At 40.9% G+C, this 22127-nt stretch overlaps 1 protein-coding gene across 1 annotated transcript in view; it reads left to right on the plus strand.

The window, feature by feature from the left end:
- Nampt (nicotinamide phosphoribosyltransferase) overlaps positions 1-20082 on the plus strand; it is a 34898-nt gene extending 14816 nt beyond the window's left edge. Inside the window, exons 5-11 of the mRNA XM_028891743.2 lie at positions 4485-4643; positions 5288-5424; positions 10065-10290; positions 11826-11945; positions 15613-15753; positions 17165-17299; positions 18915-20082. Coding sequence (XP_028747576.1) covers positions 4485-4643; positions 5288-5424; positions 10065-10290; positions 11826-11945; positions 15613-15753; positions 17165-17299; positions 18915-19025 — 1029 coding nt within the window. The 3' untranslated portion in view covers positions 19026-20082. The remainder of the gene's footprint in view (positions 1-4484; positions 4644-5287; positions 5425-10064; positions 10291-11825; positions 11946-15612; positions 15754-17164; positions 17300-18914) is intronic.
- The last annotated feature ends 2045 nt before the right edge of the window (positions 20083-22127 follow it).

Raw genomic sequence — 22127 nt, forward strand, 5'->3', positions numbered from 1 at the left:
GGCCTTGCACAAGCTAAACACACATTGGTTGCCCTGAACTATATCCTCCACCTTGTAGTAGAATAGTTCTTAACACACTGTCTCAGTACATTCAGACTAGCATTTTTCTCTTCAAAGCCAAAAATCTCTTAACAGGAAGCACACTGATCACTTTTAGTTTGCAACTGAGTATCCATCAGTGAGTCCTGCCTCCTGTGACTAGTTGGGTGTCCCCAAAGGTGAGTAAAGAGTAGGGAAATGGGAGCTGGAAGGGCGTAGCAGTTAAAGTGACTGACTTACAGTCTTGGAAACATGACCCAGGAACCCAGGTAAATGCTAGCCCACCTCTAATTTCAGCCATGGAGGGCAGAGAGAAAGGGATCTCCAGAGCAAGCTGGCCAGGGAGACTAGCTCTGGGTTTGATTGAGAGACCTGTCTCAATGAGTAAGATGGAAGAGCAATCCAGAATGATTCCCAGCATGAAGCTCAGGTATCCACATGCACGTGTGCACACACACACATACTCCACACACTTGAAAAATGGAAAAGAAAAAAGTGATTAAATAGTTACTACTTCACCTTGCCCTTTAGAGTTTTCCTTTATCCTCTTCTGAAAGTGGTTATTTAATGACTATTGTTGTCTTTGGTATATTTTACTAAGAAACCACAAAGTTAAAAAAAAAATTCTGACAGCTTAGAGTGATGGTTAACAATGCATAATTAGCATTTATTCCTCTCCCTCTTAACAAATACCAGTTTTAATTAAAAATTATTAAACATATGGGGCTATCTATGGAGGTGGCTCAGTGGTAAAAGTATTGGCTGCACCAGTCTGAGGATCTGAGTTCCTTTCTCCAGTAACCACGCAGAAAGCTTGCAATGCCACATGTAGTTGGAATTTACTTTGGGCTGATATGGGGGCTTGTTATTAGTTATGAATGCTTGGCCTTAGCTTAGCCTTGTCCCATTGCTCTTTTCACTTAATTTAACCTGTTTCTATTCATCTACGTTTTCCCTGTGAGCCTTTTACTTTTCTTTCTTTTGTATGTTCTGCTTTCCTGCTTCCTCCTTGTCTGTCTGTCCCGTCTCCCCTCCCCCCTCATCTCCCTGTCCTCTCCTTTTCTTTCTTCCCCAAGCCTAAATTTCTCTCCTGCTTAACTCTCTCTGCCAGGAAGCTCCGCCTGTACCTCCTCCCTTGCTATTGGCCATCCTCCTTTTTATTAGACCAGTCAAGTGCCTTAGGCAGGCAACACATGTTTGCATAGTTAAACAAATATTCCAAAAGTGTCTCGGGCATACAGGGGCTGAGAAGCAAGCACATCAGACCAGACACCCCCTCTGACCAGCAAACAGTGAAACCGTTCTGGTACTAAAAGATGCTATTAAAAGATAATACCGATGAAGTACCATTTTACAGATGGAGAAACTGAGGACTGCCAAGTGTGAGGATCTGAGCAGATAGGTGACTAGCCACACCATTTCAGTTATGTAAGTGATACTGTAATAAGCGCCTCTGAAAGGAAAGCTAAAGTCTGTCTTGATATGTGTGGGCATATTGCTATCTGGAAAAGTTGCCATCAAGGCCCACTGCTTCATTAGACCTTGGATTGGCCCCAATTAACTTGCCCCCTCTCCCCTTTGCTCCTCCCGCCTCCAGTGTCTTCTGTAAAGGGGAGTGGTTACAGCAGCGTGATTTAAGCTGGTTTTGGCGTGTGGAGAGGAAATGGTGTTCTGCAGGAGCACTGTGTCTAACGGTGGTTTCCCTCCTTCCGGGGGTCAGGTCAGTCATCTGCGTTAGAACACAGCTGCAGGTTCTCAGGTTTGTCATGCTCTTGAGAACACTGACAACTGAGCTAAAGTGCAGAGGTATCTGGGAACACCCTTGGTCACAGCACTCCTGAGTTTGAGACCAGCCAGGGCGACTAGAAAACAAACAAATGGAGAGCTGATTAAACTTGATGCGGCAAGTGAGTGTAATTTAAATATCCATCCACCACCCACCAAGGTGCTTGGCACAAAAATGAGAGTAAGATATACCTTATTAAGGGCCTCTATGGGAGAGTGGCAGTTTGTTAGCTGACCATGAATATCATGAAAAGGATATGCTGAATTGGTACCAGCAGCCTGAAAACAAAAGCTGCAGTGAGAGAAGTGGTAAGCGTGGCAAGGTCATGGAAGACCTCAGTTCTGTTTGGACTGCCATTCCTTCCCATACCTTGTAGGAAGTAGATGATAATTAAAGTTTGTGAGGAGCTAGACCAGCAGGAGAATGGCAAGTTCAAGGCTGACTTGGATCTAGAAATTGAAAGTAACTGATTAGTTTGTAAGGATGGTAGAACCTGTCTGAAGCTCGCACTGGAGTGACATCCAGTGACAGTGTGAGGTGCAGGCCACAGGCTAACACTTCAGAGTTAGGAGGCTCGTGGTGGTCAGTGCGGTCAAAAGAGGAGTGTTAAGAGATGTGTCAGACGAGAGTCGCGGTAGCTCTGCTAACAGCTGTTCCCAGACAGTAGCTTCACACAACTCTGTTCCCCATGGTTGTGTGGTCCCCAGATGTTCCTCAGTGGGTCTTGCTTGGATTTAAATACTCACATTCAGCTAAGCTGGGCAGCCTCCCATGGCCTCATGCTGAAACCTTCACTTCACTAGCTGAAACTGTTGGCTCTTACAGATCAAGAGTGCTTTACTGCACAGGAGCTCTAAGTAAACCAGTGTAGGAAGCTTCAAGACCTTGAAACTGGGAGTGGAAGTCATGTAATCTGATTACTACTTTGATTTGGTAAGAGAGACAGAGAGACAGGATTGGTCACGGGATAGCCCAGAACCAAGGGGTGAGGATTAGAGCTTCAGATGAGGAGAGGATCTTGGAGGGCCATTTGATTCCACCACAGCCATCTAAAGCCACAGTAGTTTGCTTTTTAGATGAGCCAATTGTCATGTCTGAGATTAAATAATCTCTTTCCATTGTAGCATGAATCTTAAAAAGTTCTTATTAATAAGATCAAACCCGGACCAGGTATTGGGGTGAACACTGGAAGATCAGAGAGACAGAACAAGCCACAGCTAACCTCACCTGGCCAACTTCTCAGCTGATCTTGTTTCCTCAGACTGGAAGCCTCTGAGTCCTCATATCCGAATGGCTCTCAGCTGAACTGTGCTAGAAGCCTGAAAGCTTAACCAGGCCAAATGCTTAACCAGCCAAATGCTGCTTGTTTAACAATGTCCAGTCCAGTAACATCTGATAAACTCAGACCAAAAAAATTTCATTACTTATTTAAAACAAGTAGTTCCTTTTTAAAAGTAGATTCCATAATCTCCCTTTTTATCTTATATCTATATTTTCTCTTTTTTCTTTTCATAATACATTCAGTAGTCTACCTTTTGTCATTTTTATATCTTCCCCTTTTTCTTCAGTGATCTACCTATTTATCCTATTATTTCTTTATATCTTTTTTCTCAGAGTAGATTCAATGATCTATCTCATATCTTACTCTCTTTTTCTTTTTGCTTTCTAGGGGTGAAGATATCTTTAGGGAATCTTGAAAAGAAAATTTTTGGGTTAATTGTCAAGTCCTCTATCATTTGTCCAGTCTCTGCATAAAAGGAAAGTTCAGGGCTTGTCATAAGTCCTTGCTCAAGTAGTCTGTCAGGCTATTTGTTTCATTTACTGATCACTTGGCTTATGTTTAGTAAGTTTATAAAATTTTGCCTGATAAAATTTGTATCAGAAATGAACTATCTTTTTGGTCTAGCTCAGTTATCATTAGTAATGATATCTTAACTTTTTCTAAAGTAGATTGGAAGCTGCTTCTGATAATATACCATCAGGCATAGAAAGTGAAGATGGAGATTTACCGTCCTAGAATGAAGGCTTACTTTCCCAAGCCAAAGTAACTAGTGTGATTCCAGTAGTTAAACATCAGCCTGAGTTTGGAGTTTCCTGGCAGCCAAGAAAAAAGTGAAATTGAAGAATAGCTCTTACTAGAAAGTGAGAACCTAGCAATTCTAACACTTCCTCTCATAAACACTTCCCATAGCTTTCTTCCAACAGCTTTGTAAAGCTGAGGATGTAATCATGGGTTTCTACTATCATAGACAACACTGCTAGAACCGAGTTGGTCTAAAGGGCTAAAGACATGACTGCTCTAAGTAGGTACTTCTCAGAGGCTGTAAGTCAGGGTTGGTTCATAGGCCAGTTTGGTGCTGGCCCACACAAATAAAGGAATCAAGAATAAGTGCTGAGGCCTTTAGGACAATGTGCTGTTGTCTCAGCATCAAGTGTTAGCCTGCCCGTCCGTGGCAGATTGCAGTTTGAATCAAAGCTTTTGTTTGGAGTTGTCTGCTTGAGACTTGGAGTCTCACTTAGCTCTGCTGCTTCCAGCATTGGACAGTGGCTGCATCCACAGTGAGCATTCTTTTCCTGAGAAGTCCAGAAGTAAGCCGTGATTTCCCCCAGAAGGAACCTGGATTTTATGTTAATAATGCAGTTAATTTTTTTGTTACAGACTATTCTTGTTCAGTCCTGGTATCCAATTACAGTGGCCACAAATTCAAGAGAGCAGAAGAAAATATTGGCCAAATACTTGTTAGAAACTTCTGGTAATTTAGATGGTCTGGAATACAAGTTACATGATTTTGGTTACAGAGGAGTCTCTTCACAAGAGGTAAGAAACCAAAATGAATCTCATAGAATACAATGTGAATTGTTGGTGGGTGTATTAGCCACTCCTGTTATTGTGAGAAAACATCATTATCAAAAGCAACAGACGGAGGAAAGTGTATGAGAGCCCGTCATGGCAGGGAGGCAGAGGTGGGACAAGAGGGCAGGAAGCCAAGAGCTCAAATGCAAGCATGCAGCGGAGTGAGAGACCCAGAAGTGTCGTGGGGCTTTCAACTCTTGAAGCCTCTTCCAATGACGTGCTTCCTCCAGCAAGGCTGCCCTTCCTAAACCTCCCCAAACACCACCGTGAGTTGGGGATGTCTGAGTCTATAGGGAGCTTTCTCATCCAAGCCAAGGTGAGAGGCCAATGCCTGATTCTCAGAATATCTCTGGACTGAACTTGCTTTAAGTAGGCCATTTCTTGCAACTCTGGAGTCTTAGTGAACAGGTAACTAAATGCCTACTGCATGTTGTCTCACTACATGGAATATGCCTCTAAATACTTGTTCCGGTTCTCTATATATTAGGTGGAGGGTAGGTGGACAAGTGCGGCCGAGAGTGGAGTGAAGCAATTGCAGCGGGAAAAGGGATGAGGCAGAGGGGGTGTTAGCTCCTGTTTTGAATTTTGGTTTGTGGTTGATCTTCCAGACTGCTGGCATAGGAGCTTCCGCTCATTTGGTTAACTTCAAAGGAACAGATACAGTGGCGGGAATCGCTCTAATTAAAAAGTACTACGGAACAAAAGATCCTGTTCCAGGCTATTCTGTTCCCGCGGCAGAGCACAGGTAAAATGGAGGCTGTTCTCCTGTTAAATATTTGAAGTCTTGCCTTGCATACACAAGGCCCCTGATCCTCTCTGGCCCTGCAAACAAACAAAAATGCTTTCTAAAACTTGGTTTGAATTTGTTATGTGTAACTCAGCAACACCTTACTTGACAACAGAGCCAGATGCTAAATAAACTTTCATGGAATAAACAGTACAAATTGAATACTTACACTTTTTATAAAGATAATTACTGTCAGGCAGGGCTGGGACTTTGAACCACTCTAGTGAAAGAATCGAAGCACATTTCCCAACACTATTGGTCTTATTTAAGGACTGGTTTTTCATTTGCTGCACTGTGTATGCAGATAGCTTTTTCTTCATTAGTGAAGTCTAGAAACACTAAGTACTGGTTACTCTCCCTGCTTTTCTCTGTGATCTCCCTACCTTTGCCCAGGAAATTGTCGTCTGGACCCAGTGTCTCCAATTCCAGATAAGTAAGCCATTTTAATGGAAAAGGGGGGGGGGGCGGTGTTCTGATTCTCTTGTGTTTACTTATTTACTCTTACTAAACCATCTCAAGGTACACTAGGAAATTATAATCCACGTTGCACAGTAGAGTACAAGAGTGCCCTCTTCAGTCCAATACACTGTACTTGCTGGGAGCAAAAGCAAGTGCTATTTGCACTGTGTATGGCCAGAAGAGCCTGTCTGGTTCTAGAGTCCCTTTATTGAAAGTAAATAGTATAGCTTGGCAGTTGTGGTGCACACCTTTAATCCCAGCACTTGGGAGCCAGAGGCAGGTAGATCTCTGTTTGAGGCCAGCCTGGTCTACAAAGTGAGTTCCAGAACAGCAAGCGCTACACACAGAAACCCTGTCTCAAAAAGAAAAGTAAGTAAACATGGTGTGTAGTAAGTATATGCCAATCCTTGCTTCTGGTTCTTAGACCCATTTACTACGGTCATTCGGGAATGCTTAAAGTTCTTTGTATGTTTGAGTATAGACTAAGCTGAGCATTGTCACTCTGATGCATTTTAACTCACCACCTTTGGTGTGCGAGGCCATCTGCTGGCTGCTTCGAGGGACAGAAAGATACACAGCTGACCCCTCACTAGTAACAGTCTGCTCTGCTAGAACTTTAAAGAGTTGTTCACAGTAGTCTCAAGGAAGGTTCATACGCACTGACAGGATCAAAACAGCTTTTATAGAGACAGTGTGTGAAATCTTGACTTCTTAAGGGAATAATAAAATTTGAAGGAGCATTTTTGAGTAGTACTTTTTCATATCTTACTATCTGCCAAGCATTACGAGGAGTGTGTATGCTTTAGGGGAGTAAGAGCTGGAGCAGTTGCATTAAAAGTAGACTGAGAAGTCAGTAAAGGTTAATTGATGAAGAGCCTGCAGGTTCACTTTCATGTGGAGCGTTCACTGTGTGCACATCATGCTGGCCTGTTTATGTGTTTGTTTTTAACACAGTCTCATGTAGTCCAAGATGGCTTCAAACATAGTCATTTGAGCTCCGGATTCTCTTGCCTCCATTTCCCAAATGCTGTGGTTATATAGTCAGTTCTAGTTTACTATTAGTTAGGCATTTCAGAAAGAAGTAGATCCCCAAGTTTTGAGCAAATGATATATTGGAAATAGCTTTTAGGTTATTTTGATGGCAGGCAAATAGAAAAACTAGAAGCTAGACTTTCTAGGAAATAGAATAGGAAACGGTAGCCTTGAGAGGGGTAAGGTTCAGAGCTAGGTGGCAAAATCAATGGAAAGAAGGTTGATAAATGTGAGATAAAATAGATTAATTGAAATGTGATTCAGGAGAATAGATGTAGCTAATATTAAGGACATCGCTGTATGGTGAGACCCCTGGGATGATTTTTCATAAAAGTTTCAGCATTAAGAAACAGAAAAGGCTGGGCGGTGGTGGCGCATGCCTTTAATCCCAGCACTCAGGAGGCAGTCTGGCCTACAAAGCGAGTTCCAGAAAAGGCGCAAAGCTATACAGAGAAACCCTGTCTTGAACCCCCCCCCCAAAAAAAAGCAAGAAACAGAAAAGTATGGGTGATAACTGATGAAAGTCATTTGAGTTTTTAATTTGTCTATACCCATATCTTTTAAAAATTTAATGTAATCACATAGTAGGCTGTCAGCTGAATAAGTGCTGAAGCAATAAGCGCGTGAGTGTACCGTGAGTCTAAAAACAAGGAGCATCTCTTAGGGCTTTGTCCTTAAATGAAAAGGACGCTGCATGCATGCACAGGGTGGCATCCAGTGTGTTTTATGACCTTGTAAGAGTTTCTGTATTTGACTGAAAGCATGCTTGACTTAACCGCTGACAGGGGGTGGCCTTGGGCTATCATTTATCTCTATTTCCTCTGCTTCTCTGTCCAACCACACAAGAGGAGAAGCTACAGTTGTACAGCAGAAGGCCGTCTGGGGTCAACGCTAACATCTACAATAGCTCTAAACCGTTACTGCTGTTGTAAATATTTCCTCAGAGAATCAGAGTCTGAAAATAAAGATAACTGAGTTACATTCGCTTTCCCCTCAGACTCTGGAAAGGTGTCAAGCTAACCTGGTGACTGAAGTTGGAGTAGTGGCATCAAAGTCACTGAACAACCGAACACTTAGGAGCTCTCCTTAGAAACTGTCCTAGAAGATCGGGTGTTGGAATGATGCTGTACAGAAGTCACAGAGGCTGCATCTGCGGGGTGGACAAAGTTCCATTTTAACAGAGAACCAGATTCCCAGTTAGATGGAAGGAAGGAGGGAAAAAACAGTGTCCAAGGGAGACTGTGGAAGAGGAAGCAGGGAAATGAAATCCCAAAACATTGAAAGGTAGAAAGTAACATTTCAGTCAAGGGAAAGAACATGCATCAGGAAAGTGGAGCAGCTGAGAACTAAAGCCCCCCTGGTGACTGAAATGACAGTGGTAATAGGCCTGTGGACACAGATGGCAGCCTTAGGACTGTCGAGACAGACTTAGTCAGTAGTGGCTGTGTAATGATGACGTCTGACTGGAGAAGTTGGCTCCCACGTAGTGCGTCTCTCCAGGGTTGGGGGTCAGTGAGGGTGACAAGAGCCGTAGTGATGCCCGCAGCCTTCTCCAGCGGCGTGGAGTAGAGACGTGACATGACGGCACAGCTGCTGCCTTGTAAGGAGAGCTGTCACTGCGAGGTGACCTGTGTGAGCAGACCCTGTCGATTGCAGATGAGTGTGGTCTGGTAGTCCTAAGAGCCGTTGGCAATAAGAGAACGGGTGTTGCTTCAGCCCTTCACGATAAAAAGAAAACATAAAATGACAGTGTCTGACTTCAGTGACTAGAGTTCTGTTAGTTGGCTTTCCATCAATATCAGGGGATGCCTAAGAAAATCAACCTAAAGGTTGAACAAAACATTGCTCCTGGTTTCGGAGGTTTGTCCTTGGTTGCTTGGTCCTCTCACTGGGCCTGTGGCAAGGCAAGCCCGAGCCGTCACGGTGAAGAAGAGCAGGCAGGCTCGTGCTCCCTAGTGGCAGCAAGGAAGCAGGAAAGGAGAGGGCGAGGCTTCGAGTGCCCTTTGTGGGCAGCTCCAGTGGCCTTTCTGCAAGGAGAGCCCCGAGTTTCTACCACCTTCCACCAGCACCAGTAACTGGGACTGAGCCTTCAGTACACGGGCACTTGGAGGACAGTCCAGATCAAAATTAGCAAGTTCTTTTAACCAGTTTTGAAGTAACCTTATAACTACATAAGCTTTACAATAAATCGGGTGGGATAATCTACTTTGCATTATTTTGTTGGGGAAAAGTCTAGAAAATTGGGGGAAAAGAAAAATAGATTGGCCAAAGGAAAATGGTAATAATATTTAAAGCTATGTGTAATTGTGCTTAAGAATTTTTTAACTACTTACATTATATATTAATCAACAAAAATCTTATAATTAATCATTAATCCTTTTAGTAAAAAAAATTAAATGAGGGCATTGCAAAAATCGTAAGTCATTCTTTCCTAATAGAAACTTTGTTTTGTTCTCTATTTTAAATTACATTATGCTCAAACTAACTGTTAAGATTCTTGTTCCTTGAACATATACTAATGAGTAAAGAACTTGTTAGGTAAACTGCATCACTGCCTCTTACTGGACATTTTAAGATAGGTATAGTTATTTGACTGTATATTCTGTGATAAAGTATAAATAATTGTTCTTAAGTATAAGATTTTGAAAAGTAAAACAGACAGATATATGTCTTGGTATACAGTTTCAGAAATTTGGTAGACAGTTCCAGAGAGTCATAGGAAAGAACCAGGTGCTTGCCTTGCCTGGCACATTGAAGTATTTTTCTAACATCCAGGCATGAAGTGTGGAAAGCTGCAGGCACTGACTTTGGTTAGGCTGAAGGATGCTGAAACAAAAACCAGTTTATAATTGTTAACTATTGATTCGAGAGATAAGTAATAATAACTACTAAGCTGAATATAGTTAACTTGTAGTGTTAAAAACAAATTGGCCAAGGAGTGGTTTGGCCCAAGTATTTTATTTGCTTTCTGATGTGCACTTATTAAACTGGATCTCTTCTCTGTGACAGTGATGGTATGGTATAGTGAAGAAGGTGGTTAATGTCAATTCAGACATAGGTCACATGTCTGCCTGAGTAAATCTGTATTTTTCCGCTTTGTTTTCTAGTACCATAACAGCTTGGGGGAAAGACCATGAGAAAGATGCTTTTGAACACATAGTAACACAGTTCTCATCAGTGCCTGTATCTGTGGTCAGTGACAGCTATGACATTTATAATGCTTGTGAGAAAATATGGGGTGAAGACCTAAGACATTTAATAGTATCAAGAAGTACAGAGGCACCACTAATCATCAGACCTGATTCTGGAAATCCGCTTGACACCGTATTAAAGGTAAACTGTAATGTATATTATTAAGATGCCTGTACACCAGCTGCTCCAGCACTTCTCATTTGTATACACATCATTTCAAGACTTTCTGGGAAAGTAGAGTTGTCCAAGGTCACATATAATTGCAGAGAAAGGAAATAGAGGTTAATTTATTTATATATTGTCAAGTAGACAATTAAAGGCCACTGAATAATAAGGAAGTCCTTATGTGCCTTCAGAATTAATAGCATTACCATCTTAATCAGGCTTGTGCTTTAATCAGCTTATTTATGGTTTATTCCATTTATTAGAAATTGCTGTTACAACTCTGAAGTTGTTAGTACAGAAGGCGTATGTTCAGGGTAATAAAGGATGAAAATAATCCAAAACTGTGTTTTAAGTCGTGCTTGACTAGGACTAGAACTGTCTAAGCAGAACTGCCTTTTAGTGCTCAGGGCTTGATTCGCCTGTTTTACAAAGTACTCATCCCAGCAGGAGTTAATTGATGCCTTCTATAGAGAGCTACTGACTGGTGCTTCACACCGAAATGTTTTCCTTAATCTCATCAAAAACAAAAAACAAAACAACCCTCTGGTGGCTCTGACTGTCTCTGTTGTAAAGGGGGAAATGACCCACCAAGGTTGGGAAACATGGGAACGGCTTAGGCCTCCTGTCTGGAGCCTTCCTGTACAACTGCTCTCAGCTGATGAGCAGACGACTTGTCACTCACTCGTAGGAGGTGGGGACAGAGATGAAAGGTCTTTTTAATTCTGTAAACAGCTCAGGCTCAGTGTCTTACTAAACAGCTTTTATATTTCCATTGTGATAGTTATAATAAAGTCATTTACATGGAATTTGACTAGGATCTTTAAGCAATTGATGTCAGGAAAGGAAGTGATTATTATGGGAAGGGATTGTGGCTGATAGGTCTTCTGTGTCCCTGACCAAGTTTTCCTGATCAAGTTCAGATCTGTGTTGAAGGGTGATAAATGTTGAGCAGCCATTGCATTGAGTGGCTCCGATATCACGCGTGTTAGCTTTAGTGGAGCAAAGAGCTGTGGACAAACGACGTCGTTCGTGTGTGTGCCTCGTTTCCGTCTTATTCCGACGGTTGCATTTTCTCTCAGCTTTGTGACTCAAATGTCAGACAAATGGAAATCAAACAGAACTGTTGGCCACAAGCAGAATAAGTCCAAATCAAAGGCATAATTATGAGTTTGTTGTGTCCTACCTTACATTCTTCTTTAAAATATATGTTGTTTCAATGTTAGGGATTTTCTTAATGGAATCTGTATAATGTGAAAGACACGAAGGAGAAAAAGCCCGTTTTGTGCTACTTTAACGATATAAATTGATGAAATAGAAAAGCACATACATTTTTCTAATGTGTTTAAAGGCATTGGAACCAAATTTCAGAAAGGTGTATATGTGGTTTAAGATTGTTTAAGTAGCTGAATTTTTGTATTCTCAAAGTTATTTAATAAAGAAAAATAATTCTTAGCTTGGGAAGCCCCCCCCCCCCCCAATTTTAGTTACTTGTGTCCTGTTTTTTCATGCAGGTCTTAGATATTTTAGGCAAGAAGTTTCCTGTCACTGAGAACTCAAAGGGCTACAAGTTGTTACCACCATATCTGAGAGTCATTCAGGGAGACGGAGTGGATATCAACACTTTACAGGAGGTAATGTATTTATATGAATCTCACAGTAAGGAAATCCCTGTTATTGAGACAGCTCCTTTTTATTCATAAGTAGCCCATTAAAATTTAAATGTAATTGTGAGTCTTATTTGGAATATTTTTGATGGTAAATGTCTTTGGTGTTTAGAAGTAACAGTAGCTTAAAATACAGAAATACCAGCCAATGCATACTCTCCAGGCCTCAGTAGCCACCTCTGTCGTGTTTCTAAAGAGAAACAGAATAAAGGCTTTTGTTAGGGAACTCAAAGTACGCATAAGAGTTGTCAGCATGACACAATCTAGAGTCATTTGGGAACAGTCTCAGTGAAGGATTATCTAGATCAGGTGGTCTGTGAACTCGTGGGGGTGGGGCATTGATTGTTCTAGACCCCCTCCCTCAGCTGCCTTTCTCAGTACCACCCACCTCTCTGGAAATGGCACTGTTCACAGTGGGCTGGGCCTCCCTGCATCCGTTAGCAATTAAGAAAAAGCCCCTCAGACATGACCGCTGCTGGCCAGTGTGATCTGAGCAGTTCTTCAGTTGACGTTCTCTCCCTGTGACTCCAGGCTTGTGTCAGGCTGAAGCTGACCTGTATGTGACAAGTAGTCCTCTATTGATGCACTCATGGGTATAGGAAGAATATCTTAAACTGACTCGCAAAGCAAAGCAGTTTGGGGAAGTAGGGGAAGAAACCCACACCTAGAGGACAGTACTTGACTTTTTCATGTTGGAAATTAGTCATATATGGTTTTAGAGACAGGAAAAGCAATTCATCTTAACAGTTTCCCTCTATATATGTTAATCAGAGTCCTTAATTTTGATAATGGAGGGGGTACTTTATCTCACAAACCATCTTCTTTCCTTGACTGCCAGCCTCACTCTTAGATTTCCCTGTCAACATTCATTGTCCTCGTGTGGCATGCTGCTCTATCTTCTGCTGTGGACCAGAACAAATCTGCCTAAGAAAAGAGGCAAAAAATCTCATTCCTGAGACAAAATACAGTGTCCTGTTACTGTTGCTGTCCTGGGGACTTGATTTCCTTGGGTAGTGTTAGACTCTCTCCATCAGAATGACTCACTAATGTCATTAAAATAGCACTGACTCCTCAAAGTCCATAAGAAGGAGGATTTCTTTGTCGTCTAACAGATTTCCAAAGCCTTTATTCTCACGTCGTTCTATCTTGTAATCTTATGTTCAGGTCAGTGAGCTTTCCCTTCCCATCAGCCGTCCTGCACCCTTATCTTATTTTTTTTATTTTATTTTATTTTATTTTTTTTTTTTTTTTTTGGTTTTTCGAGACAGGGTTTCTCTGTGTAGCTTTGTGCCTTTCCTGGAACTCACTTGGTAGCCCAGGTTGGCCTCGAACTCACTGAGATCCGCCTGCCTCTGCCTCCCAAGTGCTGGGATTAAAGGCGTGCGCCACCACCACCCGGCTCTTCACCCTTATCTTGAAACCCTTCTGTCTACATCCCGTGTATGTTTCTTCTATGAATCACAACTGGATTCAGATGACACTGGTTTTATGTAAATGTTACAAATTACTTTGACCTACATAAAGATGTAATGTGTGAAAAGCACTTGCTCACTGAGCACGGTTCATACAAGTGATGGTAACAGATAATTAAATCCAAGGGCGCCTCAGCTAACTAAACACCTTGGTGTGAAATACACAGATGGATTGTGCAGTGTAGTGATGTTTGTCCGTTTACTTCTCCCTGACTTCTTTTTCCTTCTGATTGGTTTGTGAGTGATTTGTGACTTGTCCTACAGTGGAGAAGATGAGCTGACACACTGTGGTGTGAGGCTCTCCTTCCCATTCTTGCACATCTATGGTGGTGGGTCTGAAGCTGTTTGACCTCCATGTGCCTGTCCCTGGGAAGTGGAGGGGGGGCTCTTTGTGACCACCTCAGGAGACAAGAAGGTAGTTCAGTTCAAAACAGCTACATAGCCAGTGTTGATTCAGATCTCAAGAGTTTGATTCCAAGTACTTTATTTTAGGAATATTTGAGCACGGCACAATTTGGGGAAAATTTTTCTGGTGATAAATAGCTCAATCCTGTGTGCACAATAAAGCCTAAGACATTCTTTTTTGGTTTTTCGAGACAGGGTTTCTCTGTGTAGCTTTGCGCCTTTCCTGGAACTCACTCTGTAGCCCAGGCTGGCCTTGAATTCACAGTGATCTGCCTGCCTCTGCCTCCTGAGTGCTGGGATTAAAGGTGTGCGCCACCACTGCACAGCAAGACATTCTTTATAAAGTACATGTGACAGCTTCCATAAAGATGGGGTCTGTAGAGTAACTACATATGACACCTTCCACAAAAATAGGTTCTGTAGATTAACAAGCTTGGCCACAAAGGTAGTGAAAAGGTCACTAAGCTATTAACCACATCTGCTCCTAGCCTTCTGGGCAAAGCAGGTTGTGTATCTCTCCCTTGAAGAGACAGTCCTGTGTGTTTATATTCCTGATTCCCTAGTGCTTGTCTGTGAGCACAAAAATCCCCCTTCCTCCCGCAGGACACTGTGATAGACACAGGGCCACAAGTGTGTAAAACCTAAAGGAATCACTTTAAAATAAACTGTGTTTCACCTTAATTCTTCTCATTGAAAAACATATTTTGGTTTAAAAAGACAAACACACACACATAGACACCCACAAGAATTAGATGGTTGGAATTTTAAATTTTACAAATGATTGCATTTTGTCAGTGTTGGATTATTAGCACATGATGATATTTGAAGTTTGATTCCTTTTACAATTTTGAAAATCAGGAGAAAAGATCAATTTGAGGTTTAGTATGAGAGAGAATGTGTAAATGATTCCCTTTAAAGCCATAATTGGCCTCCACCTTAATCACTTTGGAAATTCTTTTTAAATAGACCTTTTAAAGAGAACATGGCTTTTCATGAAATTCAAAAAACAATAAATTTCACTTATTGTTTCTATTGTGAAAGTGATTGGCTTTGTTTGTAAAATTAGAGATACATGATTGGTCAAGAAACCCCACGTGGAGAAACATAAATGGCACTGATAACAGGGCTTCACTGTAGTTTTTAAATTCTGTGTCTCTGGAAAACACTGTGCCATACATGTCTCGCCAGCTGGCTCATAGATAATCCTCCTCTCCCAGTGAGCCAGTCAAATCATAACAACATCTAAAGTGTCGTGCATAGTTTTGTTTATGCACTGGACGCCAGGCAGGTTGACTTGACTACCACTGTCACTGTTGTTAGGTACAAGTGAGTACTATATGCTCCTGTCCATAACCTCTGCCCTGTGCCATATAGTAACTGTTACATGTAGTAACGCAGTGCATGTGATGTTTTTGTGACGGTTAGAAATCTAGTAATTTGGGGCAAGTATTTCAGCGTCTGTTGCTGGCCTTGGGCAGTAGCTGAGGTGGCTGGGAGAGCTCACGAAGCCTCGGGCATATGCATCCAGTTTTCTTGCTCCTTCCTCTCAGCCTGACTGCACTGACTACTGTACACTGAAATTCTGCAAGTGGACCCCCCTTCCACATACCCACTGTAACCTGAAAGTGTGTGCTATTACCTGCCTGGGCGTATCTTAAGTATTGACTGGTGCAAAACAACTGTCAGCATTCACAGTATAGCCGTTTGAAAATAACCTCCATTGTCTTCAGATCATTTGTTTGCTTGTTTTTATCTAGATTGTAGAGGGAATGAAACAAAAAAAGTGGAGCATCGAGAATGTCTCCTTTGGCTCTGGCGGAGCCCTGCTGCAGAAGCTAACAAGAGACCTCTTGAACTGCTCCTTCAAGTGCAGCTATGTGGTGACCAATGGCCTTGGGGTAGGTCCTTCAGCTTCCTTCGTGTGTTAGGTTCATGTATCTGGGAAGGGCGTAAGGAGTGCAGTAGTCAAAGGACGGTGTGCTGCTGGGCTGTCGGGTGTGGTGGGTACTGCCCAAGAAAGAGGTCGGTAACAGAAGAGATATGGGAACCAGTTAACCGAATGATTTAAGACAGAGAGTGTAGTCAGCATTGCCATTGATTTGGTATATACCTTTTTATCACGAAGTTGCTTCTGTTTAGGTAAGATTATCAGCTAACCTGGCTATCATATACTGAAAATAATCAAGTATGTAATAATCACTGTCAATATCTTACTACAAGGGTAGAGTTTTCGCTTCTGGTTTTGATACTAGAATCATGTTCAATAACCATAGTATAGCTGGGCAATAATCCCTTTCAAATCTTTCATAGCCTCTTAAAGGCTGAATAGTGTGTGTGGAGTAGGGGTCAGAGAAAGCTAGGAACTCCGAAGAATAGAGCAGGCCAGATGGCTCAGCAGACAAAGGCACTTCCCATGCAAGTCTGGCAACCAGAGTTCAACCCCAGAAGCCCCTACAGGTGGGGGAGAGAGCCAGCTCCCAAGCTGGACTTTGACCACCTTCACACACATGCACACGGTGGTTATCAGTAAAAACCCTGAAGGAAGCCTGTGCACTGTCATCCACCTTTGGAGAACCACAGACTGTCTTGTCTTCGCTCCTGCTCTTCCACGCCACTGCCCTCTGTTAGTGTTTGCCTCCTACCTTTCTGGTTCTAGAATAAACGTCATACTGCCTTCAGATTCTTTAGTCTTGTTGTTACTGTTCTGAGTTAGGGTCTTGCAGTGTGGCGCTGGCTGGATTCGATTTTGTAGCAGACCTCTTGTCTGTGCTTCCTAAGTGCTGGGCTTACAGGCTTGTCCCACCATACCCAGCAGGTTCCCCAGGCCTTGGTCCTTTGTGTCAGGCCAGCACCCCACCTCGTGGCTGTGTCCCCAGCCTGTTACTGGGTGAAGGAAGCAATGAAGGACAGGCTTGTGGAACAAGAGTGTCTTTATGTTAAATACTCTGGTTCTCTGTACAGTATGTAAAGACGTGTGTGTTTATAGTTTGTAATGTAAGGGCCACATGGTATGTTTCTCCAAATCATCCTGTAAAAGCTAACTAAGATTTGGGTTTCCATAGCATGATAATTTTGAAGAAAAGCAGGCTAATTAATGAGTTCTATTTCTAACAGTCAGTTGTGAAATAATATAATTCTACATGCAACACTGTAGACATTTTAAGCTTGTATGTAATACACTTAAAAAAAAAACAAAACTGGTTCTAGCTATGGATCTAACCAACCTTGTCTGCAGCATTGAGCTGTATACATGTTTTTAGACGTTTGGTGTATGATGATTTATCATTTTTCTCTCAATTTTGATTTCAGGTTAATGTCTTTAAGGACCCAGTTGCTGATCCCAACAAAAGGTCAAAAAAGGGCCGGTTATCTTTACATAGGACACCAGCGGGGAACTTCGTTACACTTGAAGAAGGAAAAGGAGACCTTGAGGAATATGGCCACGTGAGTATCCATTGACTAGAGTTTTTAATGGGAGTAAACTGGCTTTTCAAATGAAGAAAAGAGAGTTTTGTGTCTACTTTCAAACGGCTTTCAGAACAGTTTTGTGAGATTTAATTTTTTTTTTTTCCCACATAGTGACGAACATGATAGATACTGATGGCTTTTAATGGGCTGTTTGGATATTTGGTCTTAATCTTACTGTTAGCACTCTGTGGAGAAGCATAGCAAATAATACTTTTTAAATGTTGCTCTTCGACACTATTAACTGTGTTAGAGTAAAATATTGTAATTTTATAATGGATGGACTAGCCAAATTCCAAACTGTTTGAAGGGAATTGTTTCTTTAGATCTCAGTAATAATCATTTCAGAAGGTTTTCTTTGGTCTTATTTGATTATCTCATGGAATTCTGTGCTTAAAACAAACAAAAAAAAAGCAAATTGTCTTAGCATAGAAATAGAGTGGGTTGATTCAGATTACATAACTAACAGATGGTAAAGCCATAACTGAGTTTTCTTATTCTAGTTAACCAAACTGGGAGGAACGTATAGTTTGTATGCTGAAGTAGGCCATGTGATCTGATGGTTTTCAGCACAAGTATACTTAAGTTTGTGTGCTCAAAAGTGAAAAGATACTGATCTCTAAGCCACTAGATGGGCGAGGGATTCAGTTTGAGAGGAAGGCTTATGTCTGTCAAGGTTTGGGACTGGCATTAATAAAATAGTCTGTCTTTCTATGAAAACTGTGAACTTGTAGATCAGGCTTTTAGAATGAAATCTCTATGTAGTCCACCAGCAGTTTTTTGAGCAATTTCACATAACAGTTAGAACTCCAAGACTATGCTGAATGGGGTCGTCTCAAGTGAAGCAAAGCCAGTTGAGACTAATTCAGAGGAAACATGGATTTGAACAGTGCTCACACACTTGTCCAGTCAGGAGTATGCTGGTGATCTCTGATCATGGAGACATTTTGGTTAAGAGATAAGAACCAACATCCCCTGGTACTTTATATTGAAATTTATAAAAGAAAATGCTACATCTAGGTGCAATTTAGAGCATATAAGATACCAGTTAATGTCATGTGTACTATAAGAAAAAAAATGAATTTCAATAGATTTTTCATATAGAAACTAATTCAGTCCTCATCCTCTCTTGATGTTTTTCCATGACTTTGCAGCTACAATCTTTGTGTAACTCAGTCACTATAAATGAGACCAAAAAAATCAATGCCTGTTTTTCTGTGTTTCTGTCTTGGGTTTGGTTTTTGGATTTTATCATTTTTTAAGGACAAAACTTAATGGCTAACAAATTTATTAAACTTCTAGATTGACCAGTCTAAGCAGTGTGGAGGCTGTTGGCCAGGCTCTGGAGGGATAATGTAGCAGGGACAGTTGTAGTTCTCTGAAGCAAACATGTTTCTTCAGTAGTACAAAGGCTGGGGTGTCTCGTGTTTTGTTACTTCTTTTAAGAAAACTGGCCTGAGAATTTTTATCGTAATCTCACTGTTGTAAGTGGACACTCTGAATGGCTTTGTGTGTTTGGCCTCTTAGGTGAATTGGTCAAAGCACAATTCAGAGATTTGATGGTCTTTTTAATGACGAAATTTACATCCTGCAGGATCTTCTCCATACGGTTTTCAAGAACGGGAAGGTGACAAAAAGCTATTCCTTTGATGAAGTCAGAAAAAACGCACAGCTGAGCATGGAGCAGGACGTGGCACCTCACTAGGCCTGGTTGTTTGTGCAGTGTGTACATACGTGCACTGTGTGTGCTTGTGTGTATGGAGTAACATGTTCGTTGTACAGATGTGTGGGTTTGTGTTTATGATGCATTACAGCCAGATTATTTGTTGGTTTATGGACATACTGCCCTTTTTATTTTCTTTTCCCCAATGTTTAGATGATCTCAACTTAGGAAATACTTATAACCATGTACAAGATTAATGCTAAAGTAAGCTTTTTAGGGCCCTTTGCTAATAGATAGTAACTCGATCTGCTGTTGACCTTTTCACAAATCACAGAATCAAGAAACTTTTATATATAACTACAGATCACATAAAACAGATTTGCATAAAATTACCATGACTGCTTTATGTTTATATTTAACTTGTATTTTTGTACAAATGAGATTGTGTAAGATATATTTAAAGTTTCAGTGATTTAACAGTCTGTTTCCAACTTTTCATGATTTTTATGAGCACAGACTTTCAAGAAAATACTTGAAAATAAATTACATTGCCTTTTGTCCATTAATCAGCAAATAAAACATGGCCTTAACAAAGTTGTTTGTGTTATTGTACATTTGGAAATTATGTCAGGACACATACCCAACAGATTACTAACCTCACTGCCCTTGTAGAGTATGCGTTAGTCATTCTACATTGAAGAGAATTGTGGTTCTTACTCGGGTGTCTGGGCATTGTACAGTTCTGTTCCTTGGTCATTGTATGTACCTGTGAAATGCCAAATGCGAAAGGCCTGTTCTGCAATTTTGTATGCCAGATATTGCCTGTGGCTCTAATATGCACCTCAAGATTTTAAGAAGATAATGTTTTTAGAGAGAATTTCTGCTTCCACTACAGAATATATACATAAATGTAAAATATTGAAAGTGGAAGTAGTGTATTTTAAAGTAATTACACTTCTGAATTTATTTTTCATATTCTATAGTTGGTATGACTTAAATGAATTGCTGGAGTGGGTAGTGAGTATACTTATTTTAAATGTTTTGATTCTGTTATATTTTCATTAAGTTTTTAAAAAATTAAATTGGATATTAAACTGTATGGACATCATTTATTAATTTTAAATTAAACCCTCAGTAACTAATATGTAAGCAAGTTCTTGATGTTATCCCCAATGGAAAGCGCAATTCTTAATAGAAGAATCTATCTTCATTGGAGATGTAGCTGAATTTACAATCTCCATCATCACAATGTTCATAGTGATATACTGCTAGACCCCGAGTTGGCCATTGCATCCACCTAGACACTAGTGTCTTTGAGGTGACTCACTGGGTCAGTTGTAAGGTAGGGTGGGCCAGCTGCCTGCAGGCCAGCTTGGCGCTGCTCCTTCATTTTAATGACATACTCTGTAAGGCTGCTTCCCACTGCAGTGGCAGAGATAGAGTAGTTGCAATTGAGACCAAATAGTCCTCAAAGCCTGGAATGTTCACTTCCATGTCCACTGAACACAAGCAGAAAGCTCGATATCCTCTGTTCTAAGAAAAGGAGCATGCCTTTGCATTTTAAGAGAGATGTTGGTTTTTCTGGGAAGGAAGAAGCTGAATTTTATGGAGTTTCTGTTGTTCTTTCTCATTTAAGAATCTGATACTAGAAAACTGATTTGAAAAGTTTTAACAACTTGCCATTAGGATGAAATTTTAAAAGCTGTAAGTCATCTACAACAGTTACATGAAAGCATTATCACTAATCTGATGAAGTGAATTCAAGGTTTTTGCAAGTGATCCTAAAACTTAAGGAGAACAGAAAGCTTACTTACTTTTAGTAATCCTTATCCTATAATACATGAAAAAAAATTAAACTGACCTTAAAAAAAATAAATTTGTAATTTAAGTAGTCTCGGTATGGTGTGGTGCATGCCTGTAATCCCAGAACCGAAGCAGAGACAGAAGGATCAGAAATCAACATCATCCTGGACTACATAACAAATTTCAGGCTAACCTGGGCTACCTGAGACCCTGAGAAAATTAAAATGTACCTAAGATTAGTAGTACTAAAAAGACATGTCCTGAGTGGGTATCGTGGTAGGCAGAGGTAATCCCAGTACTTGAGAGGGATCCTCCCAATACACAGGATTATTGTTCAACACCAGTCTGAGCTGTGTAGACCCTTGTCTCTGCTCCCAGAAAGGAGAGGCACAGCATCACAGAATGCTACAAGGCCTAGAGAGCACTACACAAAACTGCCATTGGTATCATGCTAAGCAGTGTTTTTCTTCTGTGACTTCAAACAGCTCCACGTGCCAGTTTTATCTTGAAATATTTAGTGAAAACTAGCAGTCAGCATTTGTGCACATGGGTCCAGAAGTGGAATGAGTAATTTCTCTTGGCTCTGGTCCCCTTGGAACTGATGAATTTTGAATTTCTGTCACTAAGCAGTATTTGGCCATCTCCATTCTGAGTACCAAATGGTTGACATAAATGTCCAGTGGAATAGTGCCGTGTGTCCCCTTAGATTGGCTGACCCTTCCTGACTAAAGCAAGTGACATATACAGACTTAGACACTAGATCTGCAGTTGACCTTAGTTAGTCCCCCTCAATTCATAACTTTAAGTAGGAAGTAGAATTTTGTGTTAAAACTTATTTGTACCCTATATTTAAAGTAAAAACTTTTTATGAATAGCCCTTTCTTGAAATAAACTGTTAGGAAAAAAAGCTTTTATAGTGAAATCCATCTTGGAAAATTAGAGAAAAATAGCAAGGTATTTGTTGTTGTATTTACCATAACTTAGAATTCACTTAAACTAGTATTTTGTAGTTTTACATTCCTTTTTAACCCATCCAATGGAGAATAGCAAATTTTCTCCCAAGTTGTATGTTAAGTCAATTCTAATATGTACTCAGCATCAAAGACAACATGTAATAAACATGGAAATAAAGTTTAGTTCTGTTAGTGAAATGTTAAATTTGACTGTGTGTGTCAAATAATGCCATTCCCAAACCTACCTCTTCTAGGTATTTCTCCAAAGAATTGGAGGATGAGAGAGGAGGGTTCATTGAGGATTGCTCGGGTTTTCTGCCTTCAGCAGCTCTGGATGGCAGCACCATTATTCATTAGGAGTGCTGGGGGGGGGCGGGGACTAGGTCCC

Source organism: Peromyscus leucopus, chromosome 14 (assembly GCF_004664715.2).
Source record: "Peromyscus leucopus breed LL Stock chromosome 14, UCI_PerLeu_2.1, whole genome shotgun sequence".
Lineage (NCBI taxonomy): Eukaryota > Metazoa > Chordata > Mammalia > Rodentia > Cricetidae > Peromyscus > Peromyscus leucopus.